At 41.0% G+C, this 20,208-nt stretch overlaps 1 protein-coding gene and 1 non-coding gene across 2 annotated transcripts in view; one reads left to right on the forward strand and one right to left on the reverse strand.

Moving 5' to 3' along the window:
- Positions 1-3,061: 3,061 nt before the first annotated feature.
- The window catches only part of hykk.2 (hydroxylysine kinase, tandem duplicate 2), a 40,534-nt gene continuing 23,387 nt past the window's right edge, over positions 3,062-20,208 (reverse strand). Inside the window, exons 2-5 of the mRNA XM_030050084.1 lie at positions 16,386-16,686; positions 12,063-12,205; positions 11,655-11,835; positions 3,062-4,308 (exon numbers count right to left, since the gene is read on the reverse strand). Coding sequence (XP_029905944.1) covers positions 3,845-4,308; positions 11,655-11,835; positions 12,063-12,205; positions 16,386-16,686 — 1,089 coding nt within the window. The 3' untranslated portion in view covers positions 3,062-3,844. The remainder of the gene's footprint in view (positions 4,309-11,654; positions 11,836-12,062; positions 12,206-16,385; positions 16,687-20,208) is intronic.
- LOC115358548 (U1 spliceosomal RNA) lies at positions 17,040-17,203 on the forward strand. Its single transcript, XR_003928193.1, has one exon. It is a non-coding gene; the product is annotated as a U1 spliceosomal RNA (small nuclear RNA).

The following is a 20,208-nucleotide window of genomic DNA, read 5'->3' on the forward strand; positions in this document are numbered from 1 at the left end:
AGCCCAGAAACGGCTGTATTTCTTAAGGAAACTTAAGAAAGCAAAATTCCCACGCCAAGTTCTTGTCAGCTTCTACAAAGGAGCAATTGAAAGCATCCTGACTGGAAACATCACAAACTGGCATGGGATGTGCACGGCCCAGGACAGGAAGACTCTGCCACGAGTGATTAAAACTGCCCAAAACATCATTGGCACCCATCTACCAAGCATCAGTGATATTGGGGAGGTGAGGTGCCTGCGCAGAGCCAAAAGGATCCTAAAAGACAACACCCACCCCAGCCACAGCCTGTTGACCCTGCTGCTGTCAGGCAAAAGGTACAGAAGTATCCGCTGCCGTTACCAGACTTCAGAGCAGCTTCTTCCCTCAGGCTGTGAGACTACTAAATGCACCAACTGAACTCCTCCATGTTTAATAATTTTATTTTCTATACAATCAATTAATCAATCAAGAGGGAACCACACTTTAATTTCATTATTCAACCTGTTGTATAATGACAAATAAACTTCCTTGTATCCTTGTATAAGAAATCGTCTGATTTTTTTCGGTCGCACCATTGGTTCAGGAGTTACGGTACTGAGAAGCTCATATTACAAACATGTGACACACCGGGGACTCTTCTGTGATTGGACGGTAGAAATGTCAGTAGTCCTACGGAGTTACCATAATGGCAGTAGGGTAAAATCAGTAGGGTAAAACTAACCTGTCTCACGACGGTCTAATCCCAGTGTGTTTCTCTGGTTTCCGATGTTATTTTCTGTATGTCATAAATGGTCTAGGAGATATCGATATGTAAAGTAGGCATGCCGAATCCCGTCGGCGCCGACATCATCGGTTTAAGAGACATCTTTGCTGTCTTCCCCGGGCTTCATTAACCTGCGGTCTATCCTGTGGGTTGCAGTGCGTCACTGTAGTAGCTCCGGGGTGGCGGAGCTCAGCTCCGAGGTGGCAGAGCTGAGCACAAAGTAGCGAGCTAACTAACATTGTAAAAGACGAGACCATAACGTAAACAAATAGCTACTTCCGCGTTCCTCTCGAGTCAACCGGATGTTTCACCCACAACCCCGGAAGCGCTCCAGGAAAATTGTGGATAGGAAGCCAATGTAAAGAGGCCAGTATTGGAGTAATATGATCTCTTCTCCTAGTTCTAGTCAATCTAGGCACATGCAGCAGCATTCTGAACCAACTGAAGAGTCTTTAACGACTTGCTGGTACATCCTGACAATAAGGAGTTACAGTAGTCTAACCTAGAGGTAACAAAGGCGTGGATTAATTTTTCTGCGTCACTCTCTCTGAGACAGGATATGCCGGACTCTTGAGATATTACACAAGTGAAAAAAGGCATAATATGGGAGTTAAAGGACAAATCCTCATCAAAAATAACTGCGAGGTTCCTTACCGTGGAACTGGAGGCCAAGGTAATGTCGTCATACAATAATTAAAAATGTTTACATTTTACACCTTCTACATCAGTCTGGGCTTTACATGCATGCATGTATACATACATGCATGTATACATGCATCATCATACATCATCAGAAAACAGTTGATGAATTACTGTAGCTGTTACAATAATACAGTTTTGCAAATAGGACAAACTAACATGATGCTGATTAGAGTTTACTTTGGTGATAAATTCTTAGAAAAGTAGTATGTCCCCATTCTTCTAACATTTTTGGTGAGATTACTTCAGTTTGGAAAAGTGCCATAAACTGTATGTTGTATGCTAACAAACAAGGAAAACATCATGCAGACTTTACTGCTCACACACACATATACTCAAGCCTTTTTGTTTCAAGAACAGAATATTTACAACCTTGTTTTGTTTATTGAGACAAGATAATCTATGTTAATCTGGCCCCAGTTTAAACATCCAACACACATTTGACATGAAGTGGTAGTAAAATCCCCACCACCATAGTTACGTTGCATAAACCAGGGGTTTTCAAATGTTCTTCATGTTCTGGACCCCCTAGTTGACTTTCAATAAGCCACACACATTTGAAGAGTTGCCCTATATGGCCCCTTAACATAGGAAATATTTTGATCTGTGCAAGCCAGTATTACTGACTGACCTTTACATATATTGCTTTAATAATACATTTTTTAAATAATTTCAAATACAATTTCTTTCAAATTTTACAAATCAAGTGAATTTGTACAAAATAAAATAAAATAAAATAAAATAAAATATTTCAATGTCCTACTTTAACACTGAAAAATCTTGGTGAGATTAAACCACAAAGAAAATGAGAAAGTTTCTAGTGAATTAAGTGAAATTAAACTATTCCTCATTTTGCTCAGGGCCTCCTGAGAGTCCCTGGACCCCTCGTTGAAAACAACACGGCATACACCATACAGGACCTGCAGGCATCAAAAATCACAACCTGAGGACAGCTTGCCATAATGACTTGCCGTATGTAACGTGACTAGGTCCATAAATCTAAACTTTACCAGAAGCTGGTGGGAATTCAATAGCAAATCCTGATTGTGCCATTTCATCTGCATCTCATGTCATCTTTTTTAAGTAGTGGCAAAGCCAGAAGTTGCCATGGGCATCTGAACTCTCATTGTCCCTGCCGGTTTATTCTCTGACAAGGGCCACTTTGAGTGGAAATGTTAACATCATTATGTATGTCTGAGCTTGGGGGATGATTAAAAAGTAAATGGCACAGCTAGTGTCTTGCTAAACAAGACATTAAGAGCATCAAAATGGATTAAATGTTCCAGGTATAGACAATGTCTGGCCACTTGGCTAATCTGTTGTGTTCAACTTATGTTATTATTGTCTTTTTTAAGTTTCAGAACCTGATTAAGAGGAACTGGCTTAAGGGGCATCTTGGTACTTATTAACTAATCAGGTCAAACAGTCTTTATCCAACATGGAAAAACAGGTAATAGAAAGATGTACCATATTATTAAGAAATAATATTGTGGCCAGAATAACTCCAGTGGCAGAGGGCACAAATGAAGACAGTTCATGACTTTGCACACCAAAGCTCAGACATATTTCTTAATATAAATCAAACATCAATCAAACACTAACATTTTCTGCAGCTAGAATGCTATCTCTGGCATGTTTTTATTCAAGCTATTTTCCAGCAATAAATGTAAAGATGTCATTGATGACCATAGGCACTTATCGAACAGAATATGCACTTTTTTCTGTAGTAGTAGTAGTAGTCTATTTCATATTGTGGATTGCTGTATCTTTTTTGCTTTGTTTTTTAAATTTTTCACACATCTTGGTATTACCGGTATGGAAAGTCATTTTTCCAAGAATCACCACCAGAATTAAAATGATCCCACCACGACAACCATCAATACTAACCAAAGAATAAGATGAATATTAACATTGTATACTTGTTACTGCAGATTTTGTCGCAGTCAAGCCAACCATACATGAAATTCTTCATCAGCTAAACCTTCAACAGTAAGAAGCAACAGTTTGCTTAAGTGTCTTGCCCTGCTCTCACAACTAGGGTCATAAAAGGTATAATATTTGGGGTACACTGTAATAAAAAAAAAAATCATTTCCCTGTAATATTGTGTCCACTTGTATAGATCGTGAGATTTGGGTTGTGTCTCCATATCAGAGCCATCAAGACAAATTAATCCACATTTATTGCTTTTGCTCGTGGGTGAAGTGCATGAAAAACACTACCACGCAACTTGCAATAAAAAGGCCTTATCGAAGGTGATAAAATATAGGTCATAAAACAGGTCCAAAGTCAAAATGAGTGAAACTTTGTCTGACAGAGTTTTGAACAAGGCTAAAAAACGCAACAAAAGAGTAGTATGAAAAACAATGTAAGCGGATGTCTGCACCAAGAGAGGAGGTGTATATTAGGAGCGATCTTCCTCACTTTTCACCCTCCCAGTGTACTGAGCTTCCCCCCGGAACCATCTCCTCTCCACCTTCTCCCTTCCTTGCTCCCAGAGTTGGCAGAGGATCCGGACGCCCGTCTTGGATGTGGTCATCAGATATTCCTCATTCTCTGGCTGCAGGGTTATAGAGTGTTGTGCCAAGACCAGTGACTGGCAGAAGCGTGCCAGCACCAGCAAATAGAGGGCATCCCTCTCAGGATCGTTGAGGGGAATTACACTCTCCCAGCCAGCCAGGACTGGCCCACCCACCTCAAGGGGTTCGGGGTGCTCAATCATCATGTACATGATGGTAATGGCTAGCTCATAGATATAATAGCCACTGCTCATATCTCCAAAGTCAAGGATACCAGAGATCCTGTAGCTGTTATTCTTGTCCGGCTGCACCAGTACATTGAGATCGTTGAAGTCACCATGATTAATGCCTGAGACAAAAGATTATGTTAAAATGTCATGCATCTGGTGAGATAAAATACTTGATAAAACATAGTTTCAGTCTCAGTTAATAAAGTACATTGAGAATCAGGGCAGGGAAAGTAAGCAGTGAAAGTGAGTAATGCTTCACCTCCCATAACAACTGTTAAGTAGTTCTTGAGCAAGGCATGTAGCCACCAAGTGCCTCAATTGGATGTTCAGGATTCACCCAGAAATATAGGTTTAATATTAGGGTATTATACAGTCACAGCCAATCAAATTTCTGTATCAGCAAGTCTGGGTTACAGACTTGTGGGTTGAACCAGCATTAAGGAACAAGAACACCAGGGGTGCATGCACCATCCATGCACCTTGTGATTGGTTAAAAGCATTACTTTCAGTTTGTTAAAGATCTTCATACCACATAAACCTCCTTAAATAAATTCAGGGACATTTTGGCTCTCCTTTTTTCTGCCTGTTTCAGTGCTAAGGAGTATGCATGCTGGTGCGCATGATATAAAAGCATGTTTCTTGTTGTTTTCTTATTATGTCTGCCAGTTAAGTATAATTACTAGTTAAGTGTGTAATAATATTTTTTGTTATAATGCTATTTCATTTAGCCTAGTAATTCCGTTTGGTAGTATTTCATTTGTACTTGTTTATTAATTAATTTACTTAATTCATTCCCCAGAACCACACACGCAACCGTATGTAAAGTTCTGCTCACTTCAAAATTAAAATCCTTTGCAGAGCCATCATTTACTCCCTCTGACCCAGGAGCTTGTTGCCAATAAATCACACAATCCCTGGCCAGTGCATTCTGAACTTTACGCCTCAGTGGAACTGCCCACTAGTAATTAGTTCTGAGAGAGTAGCTGTGTCCCACAAGCATACTACCTACTCACTCTAACCTAGTTTTGAATATGTACACACCATAAAAGCATGAAAATCAAGCACAGTGCATTCAGAAAGTATTCAGACCCCCTTCACTTTTTTCTTTTTTGTTATGTTGCAGCCTGATGCTACAATCGTTTAGTCAGTTTCCTTTTAAATAAATTTGCAAAAATTTCTAAAATTCTGTTTTCACTTTGTCATTATGGGGTACAGAGTGTAGATTAATGAGAGAAAAAAAATGAATTTTAACAATTGTAGCATCAGGCTGCAACAGAACTAAAAGTCAAAAAAGTGAAGGGGGTCTGAATACTTTCTGAATGCACTATAATTCAAGAATGTAAACGTACATACTCAACTTGCTTGGTATTTTGAGTGCACAGTTACTGTACACTGCTTTTTCAAAATGCAATCTGTTGCGGAAAAGGAGGAGCCAATTAGGGAGCAACCATAAAATGAGAAGTTAATGAAACATGATGCCATCGTCAGCCAACCAACAGTTATAAAGAAATGGTTTAGTATGTTGAATTTCTATCATACTATCATTCTTCTTTCTGCTCCCTTTCATTCAAGATCTGGGAACATTTGTATTTATATTAAATTGTTTTTTTTTTTCTTTTATAAATGAATGAAATAAAGAATCAATCAATCAATCAATACTAGTGCAGTGCCTGTTAAAATGTGTGAAAATGGTATGAGTATGTGTGTGTTTTGGGTGCAAAGGCTCACATGAAAATCTTATGGCCTCAATAAAGTCAAAGTGACACTTAATGTGTATGGATGAGGCCCAGATTTTACATACATCAATAGGTCCTGAGGTCATACATCCTGAGGTCATACAGCAAGCTAGTTATCCCTACAGAACATAGATGTTGCCTACACTTGGTATTGTTGGTGAAACATATGTCATTATTTTTCCTGATTTAACTGTTGCACTTTTATTAAGGTAATATCATTTTTTTAATCATTCTTAATTTACTTACTTAAAATAAATAAAATAAAATATGTCAAGGTCAACATTTTATTTAGCTGTTAATATTTCTATGAATTGTGATACCCCTTGTAATATGATTTAGATCTGAGTGCTACAAAGTAATCACTGATATATAGGGGTGCTCCATCGCGGGTACCTCACGATTCGATGCGATTTCGATTATGGGACCTTCGATTTTTCGATTATAGCGATTACAGCGTTTGTCGATTCGATGCGATTATTGGTGCCACGATTCTTCGATTATTGCAATTTTTACAGCTATTTTCCATGCAAGACTGATTTTGTGTTAATCTGTGGCTAGCTTTGTAAATAAATAGCCCATAAATTAATGAGTTAATTTATGGGCTTCACTCTCAAAATAAAGATTTTTTTGAACATTTGACTAGGAATTATTTTTCACAAAATATTTTGACTATGTAATCTGGGAGTAGCTCCCAACATTTAACCCCACATTGCCATGGAGCACAGCCCCATCTAGGGGCCAGTGAAAGAATTGCATAAGCCAGTTCCATCATAACAAAGAGTAATTAAAAATTTGGTACACAGGCACTACAGTACACATTGACTTTTATTTATTTATGTATGTATGTATTTATTATAGTTTATAATTTATCGTTTTGCGAAAGTACTTGACGGTGACGTTCGTTTCATGGGTGGAGATAAAAGGCCGGCGGATCAGGAGGAGGCTTGTCTGTAAAGTGTGGCTTGACGTGCAGCTTCATGGGACGCAGGGCGAACGAGGGCAACCGCAAATTAAAGCCCGACTCCTTCAGCATTCGCCACGACGAAAATGGCCTAAAATATGTCACCGTGTCTTTTAACGAATGCACAAAAAAAAAATTAAAAAAATAAAAAAATCACAAAGATGCTGCCAAAAAAAACATAGACAGCCTGCGGGGATTCATATATGAGCAGCCGGCTAACCCACTGTGTCCGGTGGCCTCCCTGGAGAAATAGCCTACCTCTCCCTGCTGCCTCCTGATTCACCTGCCTTTTATCTCCACCCAAAGCGGACACAGTGTGACAGCGCCGATGTATGGTAAGTTATCAGTATACTTTTATTATTATTGTTGCAACCGTCGTTAGGCATACGTCTGCGCAAAAACACACCTATCGCGAAACGCACGCCACCGTCCCTGCAAAGAGGAGTCCAAACATAATTGAACACTATTTTAACAATTGCACTATTAATGGAACTATCCAGTTCAACATTAGCAAGCCCAAATAGCCTGATGTGACATGATGATGGCGCTAGATGAAAAAGCAATCTTACCGTCTGCGCTTTGTGTATTCTGTCCACTCTATCTTGCTTGTTGGAAGCATGAATAGTTCTCAATTTTATTGTTGCATTTTTACCAATAAATTGTTGATTTTTCTTGTGTGTTTATTTTATGGGCTATATGTAGGGTAACCGTTTATAAAAGCAAGTCCCTTGAAGCCGTGAGTTACAGTGATTTTACAACGGCTTTCCGTTTGCTATGGTCCCACCTACTAAACTGTCCGGGTGGCGCGCACGTTACCTACTTTTTGTTCCAGGTACCCGTTTTTTTTTTTTCCGGGCTTGGTGAAAAAGAATCGACGTGAAAAAATCGATGCAAATCGATGCACGAAAACATCGCGATGCATCGCAATTTTAATGAATCGCACCCACCACTACTGATATATGTCTGACATATCACTCGATAGTTTAGGTCCATATGATGAATTAATTACAGTTAGGTCCGTAAGTATTTGGACAATGACACAATATTTATAATTTTGCCCTTGTACACCACCACAGTGGATATGAAATGGAGTAATCAAGACATGATTTAAGTGCAGTCTACAGTCAAGAGACATTTGTGAGAAGATAAATACGGAGGGTATACAGCGAGGTGCAAACCACTGGTGTCACTCAAGAACAAGAAGGCCAGATTAGACTTTGCAAAAAAACATTAACAGCCTGCACAATTCTGGGTCACTAGTGTTTATTGATGATGTGACGACTGATGGAAGTAGCACAATGAATTCTGATGTTTATAGGGCTGTAGTATTCACTCAGATTCAACCAAATGCCACAAAACTGATAAGACAGCACTTCACAGTGCAAATGGAAAACAACTTAAAACTTACTGCAAAAGCAACCCCAGAGTTGCTGAAAGCACAGAAGTGGAATATTCTTCAATGGCCAAGTCAGTCCCCATACCCAACTGAGAAAGCTTTCACTTGCTGAAGACCAAACTGAACGCCTAAAGAACCACAAACAAGCAGCAATTGAAGGCAGCTGCAGTAAAAGCTTGGCAGAGTGAGGAAACTCAGAATTTGGTGACCTCCACGGGCTTTAGACTTCAGGCAGTCATAGACTGTAAATGATTTTCCTCCAAATATTGAATCTAATCCTTATAATTATAATTATGTATGCCTCCATGTATAAAATTGGGTGTAATTCCTAAACTGTTAATGCAATATTTTTGTTCAACCCCTTAAATTAAAGCTGAAAACTGCACTTCAATCATGTCTTCATTATTCCATTTCAAAACCACTGTGATGGTGTACAAGGGCAAAATTATGAATATTGTGTCACTGTCCAGATACTTATGGAACTAACTGTATATGGATAGTATAAAGAGCCACACAGATGGTCGCACATGGTGCACACAAGTGCATTGGGGCACTTGGGAGTTGACAGCAAGCGCACCCAAACACCCAGTTTAGCAACTTTATCTGGCAAGTTTTTTTTTCAAATGAATGAGTACAAGTCTCAATTCACAAAATGGATTATCCATACATAAATTCCAAGTTTATGTGAGTGAGAGACAGCAGTCTCTCATGTCTTCTCTCATGTCCTCACGTCATCGCAACATGGCTGGGACTGAATTGAGAGCTGAATCATTGTGCTGAACAGAACCAAATAAACTGACCTCTGTGTCTCACCAAGGGTGGGGCCTCCACACACACAAGCAGCAGTCTACACTAGGGCTGTAGTCTTAGTCGACTGGTCAATTTATTGGTCGACCAAAATGTGATTGGTCGATTATTTGCCGTGTTAATTTTATGATGAGTAAAGCACTAAGGGCCCTATCTTGTGCCACCCGCAATCCACTGCCACTACCCGCAAATTGCGGATTTAGGAACTTCCGCTATCCCTAAACGGTATCTTGCGCCACCCGCTACCCGCTATCCGTTATGCTGACTCCATCATTTGTGCCTGGAGGTGTGTCCGTGGGCGTGTTTCATGCGCTATCCCTAAAGTTGCTATCTTGCGCACACACTTTAGGGAAAGCAGACAGCGGGTGGTCCTGACCACCCGCTATCCGCTATCCCTAAAGTTGGGCTGTTACGAGAGCGCGCCCAGGCGGCTTCAATGCGCGCCCCGACGGAGCCTCGCCACACACACGGTCGGACTGATACCGGGACGCCGCCGGAATGGACTGAGTATATTACTCATATAGACTGTTTAGAGGAAAGACTGTTTTAATTGGACACTTACGCCAGCACGTTTTATTGTTTTATCATAAGCCAGCAGCTGTGCTATATTTTTATTTTTAATATTTTATTTGCCCAATCTACCTTGTCAATAAATTAGTTTGCACATAGTTCCACCTCTGCCTCTTGTGTGTGTGTGGTGTGACCCGGGGATTTTACTCAATCAGTACAACCTTGTGACACGTCCACTTGGACACATGTGGCTCCACCTCCCGAATTAACTCGCCTATAATATAATATATAATATGTATATATATAAAGCCAACTTGCTTTAGCCTCAGTAGAACCCCTGAGAAAACCTACCTCCCTCTCTCCATCGCGGGTTTAGGATTTAGGATTTAGGATAACGCATCCTGCCCTTAAAGGCAATGGCACCTGGCACACTGATTGGTTTAACTGGCGTAATGCCCAAAACACGCCTATGCATAATATAGCGGGTAGCACAAGTGTTTTGCGGATAGCGGGAGGTGCACAAGATAGCAACTTTTACGGGGGAACGCCTCTTCCTAAATCCTAAATCCGCAAATAAGTCTGGCGCAAGATAGGGCCCTAAGTGCTAATGGGCGTGTTTTCAGAACACCCTGTTTCACAGGTAACAGTCTGTCTTCAGAACACCCCCTTGTTTTCACAATTTTGGATTAGCCCAACCCACTGGCGGAGACAGACAGGTAGGCCCATATGTTCTGAATTGAAGAAAAAATTAGGCCTGGTTTTCCGAATATTTGCTTAATTAAGAACGTTTAATGAACATTTAGTCCTCTACCATGAAAAAGACATTGTCAGTGTGGAAGCATTTTACCAAAATAGATGGAAAAAAAAGTCGAATGTGAACTTTGCAAACAACAGTTTGCGTATCACAGCTCAACGACCATCATGGCATATCACCTAAAAACGGTAAGCTAACATGTCTGTGTTAGGTTGCCCAGTCAGTTTTTAGTATAAACATATCAGAATTGGCACATTTCAAAGTTTTAGTCTAATAATCGTTTTATAACTGCAGGCGCACACATCCACGACGACGGCAGCTTGACATAGTACTATTTTCGGAAATCACAGCCTATGATATTGCGTAGGTGCACGTGATGCAATGCTGTCAGAGCCGACCAACTTGAGTGTGTCATTAAGTGCAAAATAATTAGGTCAAAAACGATTTAATATACTGCAAATACTAGTTGTTTATCTTTATTTATAATTAATTTAGGCAGACAAGGCTACCAGGTAGGCTACTGCCCTGTGAATTCATCTAAAAATAGTAACTTTTTAGTCGACTTTTGATCGTAATTTCAGGACTTTAGTCGACCAAGATTTTCTTTGGTTGACTACAGCCCTAGTCTACACACAGTCTCTAAGCGGAGCAAAGGAGAGACAGGCGAAGTGAAGATATTGTTACTCGTGCTAACAAGTTATGTTTATGTTAAAGTTAACAATTAACGTTAGTTAACGTTAGTTAATGCCGTAATGGTTAATTAACTGTTAGTTAATGATTATTATGACATTTACTAATGTTACTAATATCTACAATAAGGGTTAGGGTTAGTACATGATTCTTAGACACATTAGTTAACGGTTAGTTAACTGTTACTTAAATGCTTATTACCTGTTACTTAATGTTTATTATGGCATTAACTAACGTTAATTGTTGTACTCTTATTGTAAAGTGTTACCAGTTATGTTCATGTCAGTAAAATAAAAGGTTTCCAACAAGAGTCATAATGTAATCTGTCTAAAACCAAAGATGATCAGATGTCCCCAAATGTCTGAAATATCACCCAACCTGAATATGGCAAATCAGTGTATGTAGTGTTTAGTTTAGCATGCTTTTTGGTAGTAGTATGCTTTTGGGACACAGGTCTTTTCTGGTGTAACTGTTTGAAAATGCACAAGATGTCAAGCAGGGCAGTGCTGAGTCTGTGAGAAAAAATTCTGAAAATGCATGGCAAATAACCCAAAAAATTGAAGGCCCATAAAATTTTAACTGAGAATCTGAAGAGAACATATTATACTCACACTTGCGGAAAGCTGAGAGTTTGGGAAGCACAAAGGTCTTGAACTGTTGTATGACAGACTGTACAACCTCCTGGACATAATCTCCATCTATTAAATGGACATAAGACTCCAGGAGGGGAACATTGGACAGATTCCACATGAACTTCTCTCTCTGCAGAACACTAAGATGAGGATGTTGCATCTGGTCAAAATAATGATATGAATGAAGAGCAGAGGAAAAAACAGGCAATGAATTAAGTAAAAATGCATTTCAAGCCTGCCTGTAAATAGTGTTTTTTTTTTTTTTTTTTTTTAATAAAAAATGTAATTTAAAAGATAATCTCATAGTTCATTATAAGGGAGATAGTGCAGCCTTTTGTTGTTGCATTATGGATTTTGTTAGAACAGTCTTCAGAGGAATCATTTTACCTCCTGTAGGATTTTGTCCATCCTGGCAGCCATCTTTCCAACTTCGTAAAGCAACTGTGGTGAGACAAGAACTTTGGAAATGGTGGTTCCAGGTAAATAAGATAGCAGCCGTACCAGGTACTTCTGACAGCCAAATCCACAATCTGCCCAGAGAGGAGAGAGGGTCAGGTACTGCAGCACTTCTTAGCTAAAAGCCCATTTATGATCATGAAGTCTTTTTGTGGCTTTCTCAATAGATCAATATTGATACGGCAGCTTGTTCGGGGTGGATGTGTCGATGGGGAGTGCTGTTCCCACTCTTTAAAGGAAATAATTTTCCAGGATTTTCAAGGAACATATTTCATGACATGTGCATGGTAGCTGTCACTCACAGAAGATCATGGTAGAATGATTCAAATGGTCAAAGTGGCAAAAAGCTCAAACTGATGTCTCAAACTGCTGTTAGAGTTCTCATATTCTGCCCGAACCCGACCCTAAAATTTCGCGGCCGACCAGCGCTGCTAAATAATGGCGAATTTGGCGATTTTTTTTTTTTCGGGCTTTATCGGGCCGTCGGGCCTAAAGTTCGGCTAATTAGTCGGGTCGGGTAGGGCCTCGGGCTGGCCCAGTCCGACCCGATTCGGGTCGGGTCTTAATTTTCAGGCCCGATAAGAACTCTAACTGCTGTCAACATCATGTTAGATTTATGTGTGGAAAAAACATACAAAATACAAATGCTAACAAAATACAAATTTTACAAATATTTCCAGGACATTTTATCAGTTCTTAAGTTTTCCAGACTCTGATTGTTATTTTAAGTGTCTGATAACACTATGAAAGGATCCCTAGAGAAACAGACATTTGTACCACTTTAACAGATGTCTTGTCTTTGTCAAGGAGAAGCCTTGCTCTGAAATCTTGTATTATGTGAGTTGTTGCAGGAACACAACAGCTGCTAGGTTAGACTGCAGAGACAGCGGTCCACTGCCAGTTAGCTTGGCTATTAGCAATTTATTATATATTAATATCAAATATGGACTATCACCTTATATGCAACATCCACTACTCACAAAAAGTTAGGGATATTCGGCTTTCGGGTGAAATTTCAGGATGAACCTAAAATGCATTATAACCTTTACAGGTGAACTTAATGTGACCTTCTGTAAACTTTTGAATGCACATGTCCACCTGTTCAATGTTTCAGTACTTTTTGCACAAGTTGCTGTTCTCTAACAAGGAGTTTAACGGCAAAATTCACATCAGGTGTTTGATGCTCCAGCTCATCGAGGTCGTATCATTAGGGAACGGCTGCTGGAGACTGGGTACCTCAAATGGAGTGGCCTGCACTTTCTCAGACCCTGAATCCCATAGAAAACCTATGGGATCAGCTGAGTCGCCGTGTAGAGGCTCAGAGCTCTGTACCCAGAACCTCAATGTCCTGAGGGCCGCCCTTCCAGAAGAGGTGGGATGCCATGCCTCAGCAGACAATAAGTCGACTTGTGAACAGCATGAGACGTCGTTGTCAAGCTGTAATTGATGCTCAAGGGCACATAACAAGTTATTGACACTGACATTTTTTGTTGTGGTATATCCACCACTGTTGTTGGCTTTTGTTTCAAGAAATTGTTTGAGATGAGGAAATCACCAGTGTATGCTTCTACTTAAATGCCCTACTTTCATGATATAATATCACTGTAGCGTGAACTTTTTACATTTTCCATAAATTTCACCCAAAAGCCAAATATCCCTAACTTTTTGTTTTATGTTACATAATAGGTACATAAGTACTCACACCCATGGCTTAATATTTTGTTGAAGCACCTTCGGCAGCAATCACAGCCTCAGGTCTTCTTGGGTATGTCTCTACAAGCTTGGCACACCTGTTTTTGGCATTTTCTCCCATTCTTCTCTGCAGATCCTCTCAAGCTCAGTCAGGTTGGATGGGCAGTGTCTGTAGACAGACATTTTAGGTCTTTCTAGAGATGTTCAATTGGATTCAAGTCCAGGCTCTGGCTGGGCCACTCAAGGACATTCACAGACTGCTCCCGAAGCCACTCCTTTGTTACCATGGCTGTGTGCTTCGGGTCATTGTCGTGTTGGAAGATGAATCGTTGCCCTAGTCTGAGTTCCAGAGCACTCTGGAGCAGATTTTCTTGAACAATCTCTATATTTGGCTGCTGTCATCTTTCCCTCTATGCGGACTAGTCGCCCAGTTCCTGCCGCAGAAAAACATCCCCACAGCATGATGCTGCCACCACTATGCTATGCTTCACAGTAGGGATGGTGTTAGCCAGGCGATGAGCAGTGCCAATTTTTCTCCAGACATGACGCTTGGAGTTCAGACCAAAAAGTTCTATTTTGGTTTCATCAGACCAGAGAATTTTGTTTCTCCTGGTCTGACAATCCTTTGCAAACTTCAAACGGGTTGCCATGTGCCTTTTAATGAGCAGTGGCTTCCGTCTGGCCACTCTACCATAAAGGCCTGATTGGTGGAGTATGTTAGCAATGGCTGACCTACTGGATGGTTGTCCTGTCTCTACAAGGGAACACTGGAGCTCCACCTTAGTGACCATTGGGTGCTTGGTCACCTCTCTGACCAAGGCCCTTCTTCCCCGATTATTCAGTTGGTCGGGTGGCCAGATCTAGGGAGGGTCCTGGTGGTTCCAAACTTTTTCCATTTCCAAATAATGGAGACCAGTGTTTTTTGGGACCTTCAATTCTGCCGAAATTTTTTGGCATCCTTCCCCAGATTTGTGCCTTGACACAATCCAGTCTTGGAGGTCTACATACACTTCTTTTGACTTTATTGCTTGGTTTCTGCTCTTATATGCACTGTCAACTGTGAGACATTATATAGACAGGTGTGTGCCATTCCAAATCATGTTCAATCAACTGAATTTACCACAGGTGGACCCCATACAAGTTGTAGAAGCATCTCAAGGATTATCAGTGGAAACTGGCTGCACCTGAGCTCAATTTTGAGCGTCATAGCAAAGGGTGTGAATACCTATGTACCTATTATGTTTAAATGTTTACATTTTTAATAAATTTACAAAAAATGTCTGAAAACATGTTTTCACTTTGTCATTATGGGCTATTTTGTGTAGATTTTTAAAAAGAAAACTATACTCAAATTGGTTTTAGAATAAGTCTGTAATGTCACAAAATGTGGAAAAAATGAAGGGGTGTGAATACTTTCTGATGGCACTGTATATAACATTTCTGTATGGGATCACAGAGACATTAAATCTTATGCTGACAAAACCAGGAAACACTGAGTTGCTTTTTAATGCATTTGCACATTAGCAATAAAAAAATGAAAGTTTAAATTTGTTATAAATAAATGTTTGCTGTACAGTGTTTAGTGGCATGATGTTCCACATTTTTGGGTGATTTTTCGTGAACTGAAAAATCTGGGTTTTTGCATTGAAACTCTGTAGTGGCGTGGCTCATTCTATGGTGTGACACAATATGATTTGGTCTGACATTTAAAAATTGTGACAATAAAAAGGCTTTGATAGTGATGATTCCTGAAAATCTCAGTGGAAGATTGAGTCACAAGCATTTTTTTAAAACAGGGTTTGTCAGAATTAAAATATTTTGAAAGATTGAGGACAGATGCCATTTTTTAATTTTTTGCAAAATAATTTAGAAAAATAATACAAAATGTAATGGATTTGCACAAGGAAATGCTAGATCTCAAAATAGTAATGATAAAGAATTATAATAAATTGACTTGCTTGATAAAAGTACACCCCATTTTCATCAATAACTTTCATGTCACACCATTTGATAATTTTAGACACTAACAATCGGTGAATAAATTCAGATTCCAATACAAAATCTAAAAGACTGCATTTTTAGGCAATCTAAAGGACAACACAACTCAGTGCAACACAACTTACTAATTTTCATGCCTAATATTTGAAGTTTAACATAAAAAAACGTTTTTCAGGTGGAAACATCAACTAACTACATACGCACACATAAACATGCGCGCGAACACACACACACACACACACACCCACACACACACACACACACACACACACACACACACACACACACACACACACACACACACACCAGGATTACTCATAATTCACCCCTTATGGATTATCCAGAGAAGCATCACTATGATAATCCTATAATATTCATTAGACAATCTCAAAAGGAGTCTTGTTGTAGTCTTGCAAATAGGCACCCTTCAATAACCCCAATCTTCAAATTGGGGTCAGTGGCTTCTTGGAAGTCACCTTCAAAGTCCTTATTGGAACTTGGGGGTCCAGAACATGAAAAGGTTTAAAAACCTCTACCTGAGGCCTCAACTGACTAAGTTCCTACCTATCTCTTCCAGGCTCATGAGTTGTCCTGTGGTGGTGGTCAGGGCTGTTTGAACAGGAAGCCCCTGCTGGTGTAGGAAGGCCATTGTGTGTGTCTGCACCTCCAGCAGGGTGGGGTTCTTGCTGTCCACTGAGTTCATGACCTTTAGGATGTACTTGCCACCCTCCACAGTCAACACATAGAAATTCTGGTCATCGTAGCTGGGCAGCGGGCAAAGTAGAGACGGTGTCATCCCGAACAGCCTCTTCACTATCTCAGATGCCTGAGAATGGCTGAGGCTGGGCTTGTGCTGCGCTGGCATCTATATTGGATGGTCAGAGCATGAAGCAACAGAACAAAGAAAGAATGTGAAGCTTATTAGTAATAATTTATTTATAAACCAGGACACTGATAACCACAATTTACAATTGATATTCATACAGTGCATTCAGAAAATATTCAGACCCCCTTCACTTTCTTCATTTTTGTTATGTTGCAGACTGATGCTTCAATCATTTAAATTCATTTTTTTCTCTCATTAATCAACACTCAGTGCCCCATAATGACAAACTGAAAACAAAACTGTAGAAATTTTTGTAAATTTATAAAAAAAAAACAGACAAACTTAAATATCACATTGGCATAAGTATCCAGACTCTTTACTCATTACTTAGCATAGTTACCTGGCAGGGGAGATACCAAGATCAAGAAGGTGGTTCACCCAGGGCGAGGCTGAGCCATTGCACTTCAGCTGTGCTGACCCCTGTGAATTCCCCAAATGTGGGAATCTCGACTGCATAATTTATGGTAGTGGGGGACTGCGTCCATGCTCTCCCCTGATTTTTATCTATCTTAAAAAAAAAAGAAGAAAGAACTTCCCAGTTTGGGATCAATAAAGTAAATCTATCTATCTATCTATCTATCTATCTATATCTTAGTTGAAGCACCTTTGGTAGCAATTACAGCCTCCAGTCTTTCTGGGTATGACGCAACAAGCTTTGCACACGTGGATTGGGGGATTTTCTGCCATTTTTCTTTGCAAATCCTCTCAAACTTGGTCAGGTTGGTTGGGGACCGTCGGTGGACAGCCATTTTCATGTCTCTCCAGAGATGTTCGATAGGGTTCAAGTCAGGGCTCTGACTGGGCCAATCAGACAGGACATGCACAGAGTTGTCCCTAAGCCACTCCTGTGTTGTCTTGGCTGTGTGCTTAGGGTCACTGTCATGTTGGAAGGTGAACCTTTGGCCTCCTCTGAAGTCCTGAGCACTGTGGAACAGGTCTTCATTGAGAATATCTCTGTACTTTGCTCCATTTATCTTTCCCTCAACCCTGAGCAGTCTCCCAGTCCCTGCTACTGAAAAACATCCCCACAGCATGCTGCTGCCACCACCATGCTTCACTGTTGGGATGGTGTCTGTGGTGCCTGGTTTCCTCCAGACATAACGTTTGGAATGGGGCCAGACAGTTCAATCTTGGTTTCATCAGACCAGAGAATCTTGTTTCTTACAGTCTGAGAGTCCTTCAGGTGCTTTTTGCAAACTCCAAGTGGGCTTTCATGTGTTTTGCACTGAGGAGAGGCTTCCATCTAGCCACTCTGCCATAAAGCCCAGATCGGCAGAGGGACGCAGTGATGGTTGTCCTTCTGGAACTTTGTCCCATCTCCACACAGCACCTCTGGACCTCAGTTAGAGTGACCATCGGGTTCTTGGTAACCTTTCTCACTAAGGCCCTTCTCCCACGATTGCTCAGTTTGTCCGGGCGCCCAGCTCTTGGAAGAGTTCCGGGGCCTGTACCATAAAGCTGTATTAACATACATGGGGTTTCTCTTAGTTATTTGGCTTCACTTAACCAGAGATCCGCAATCCTGATTTTCGGTACCACCGAAGCCGGTTATCAACTCACTAACTGAACCCAGGGTTTCCAATCTAGATCTGTGCGCGCTCACATAAAAAGGGCTGTGTTTGCTGCATACGACCAATTGCAGACAAGGGAAAAAGCCACACGAGCCGCATACTTACGATGGAGGAGCAGACACTAATCTAAATAGATATGAGGAATATAAATCCATCATCCAGGCAAAAAGCAACACAGTTGAAGCCGCAAGGAATGCTGGCCGACTGTGTCAATACATAAATTAGTGGAATTATAATATTACTTCCCCATCATGACGGCACCAGTAGATCTGACTATAGTAACATTTGTGTGTTCCATAACTTTATGTGTTTATGAAATTTGTTGTTATGGCATGTGATTTCAGCCTTATTATTTCAGATGCAACCCCAGTTGAGCAAAAAGAATGTGGGAGCAAATAAAAAATAAGTATAATTAAAGCTGCAAGCAGAGTTGGATGGGCCCTCGCACACACACACACACACACACACACACACACGTGCATGCACACACACCCACACACTCAGAGGCCACTCACACTGGCAAGTTTGATCCGTGCCCAAGCACGATTGCCCCTAAATCCGGATTCTTTGACCAGTGTGATCGCTCCGTATCGTGCTGAATACGGCACACTTTCCCCGCTCTGGCACAGTTGGAGGGGGTGTGCTTCAGCGCGGTATGGGCGCTACACGAGCACATGCACGGTCACGCACGCAGTGCGCGGACGTAAATCATGCAACTTTCCCTCCTGCCTCTGCAAAATTGTTTAATGTGGCTCAGTTTGATTACCGGCGAATGGCCACGTTGCGCAATCAATAATCAACCATGTTGTCTGTGTCATTGTCCGTTGTGCTGCTGCAACAGTGTATAAACAAAAGTCTGTTTATAATGAAAGTACAGCAGTCTGTGTGCGGAGATCCGGCAGACCTGGTGCTGGCCGGCACCGCGTCGGCACCGGCCGGCACTGGCCGCGGTACCGCGCGGTGTGCGGCCACCCGGTCAGCCGGATCTGCCAGGTGCCGCTCCGGCTGTCAGTTGGACCTTTCTGAAGGAGGAAGTTACCTCCGAAACTGTCAAGGTAAATAAACATCCCATGTCTGATTAAAAGGACCAAAAACGTTTTTTAGTTAAAAGGAAGACATGATGAATGTATTTGAACTATATTGATTTATAATGTCGGGCCAAGCCTGTTGTCGTATTTCAACGTGATGACGTGCATACCGGGAGCAATCGCGCTTGGGCGCGTTTGGGCTTTAGGTAATGTGAGTGCAGGCCAGCCGGGGACTGGGGAGGGGGGGATTTTGGCTTTAGCACGATACGGGCTCAAACTTGCCAATGTGAGTGGGCCCTCATTCACCACTCACTGACTCACTCACACACACACATGCACACACACAGTTCTGGCCCAGTTGCTAGCAGTGCTCCTCCATCAGATGTCGCCCTAAGCTTGCGTTTGAGTTTGACAGTTGTTTCTGCTTCTGTGGGGGGAGGGGCAGAGCAGAGCAGAGAGCAGAGCAGAGAAAAAAAACCCAGAGTCCACACCTGTTAAACTAGTCTTCACAGTGCCCCCTGTGCCTTGCAACAATCCTATCTGAACTCTGCAGGCAGTTCTTTTGACCTCATGGCTTGGTGTTTCCTCTGATATGCATTGTCAGCTGTGAGACCTTCTATAGAGAGCTGTGTGCCTTTCCAAATCATGTCCAATCAATTTAATTTACCACAGGTGGACTCTAATCAAGGTGTAGAAACATCTCAGCAAACATCAAGAGAAATGGGAGGCACCTGAGCTAAATTTCAAGTGTTGCTGCAAAGGGTCTGAATAAATGTCAATATGATATTTCATTTATGCCTTTTTAATAAATTTAAAATTATTCATTATGGCGTACTGAGTGTAGATTAATGAGAGAAAATGCTTGATTAACATTAATTAGTTAAAAAACAAGCAGGAAATAA

The sequence above is a fragment of the Myripristis murdjan genome, chromosome 4, assembly GCF_902150065.1.
Source record: "Myripristis murdjan chromosome 4, fMyrMur1.1, whole genome shotgun sequence".
In the NCBI taxonomy this organism is placed as follows: domain Eukaryota; kingdom Metazoa; phylum Chordata; class Actinopteri; order Holocentriformes; family Holocentridae; genus Myripristis; species Myripristis murdjan.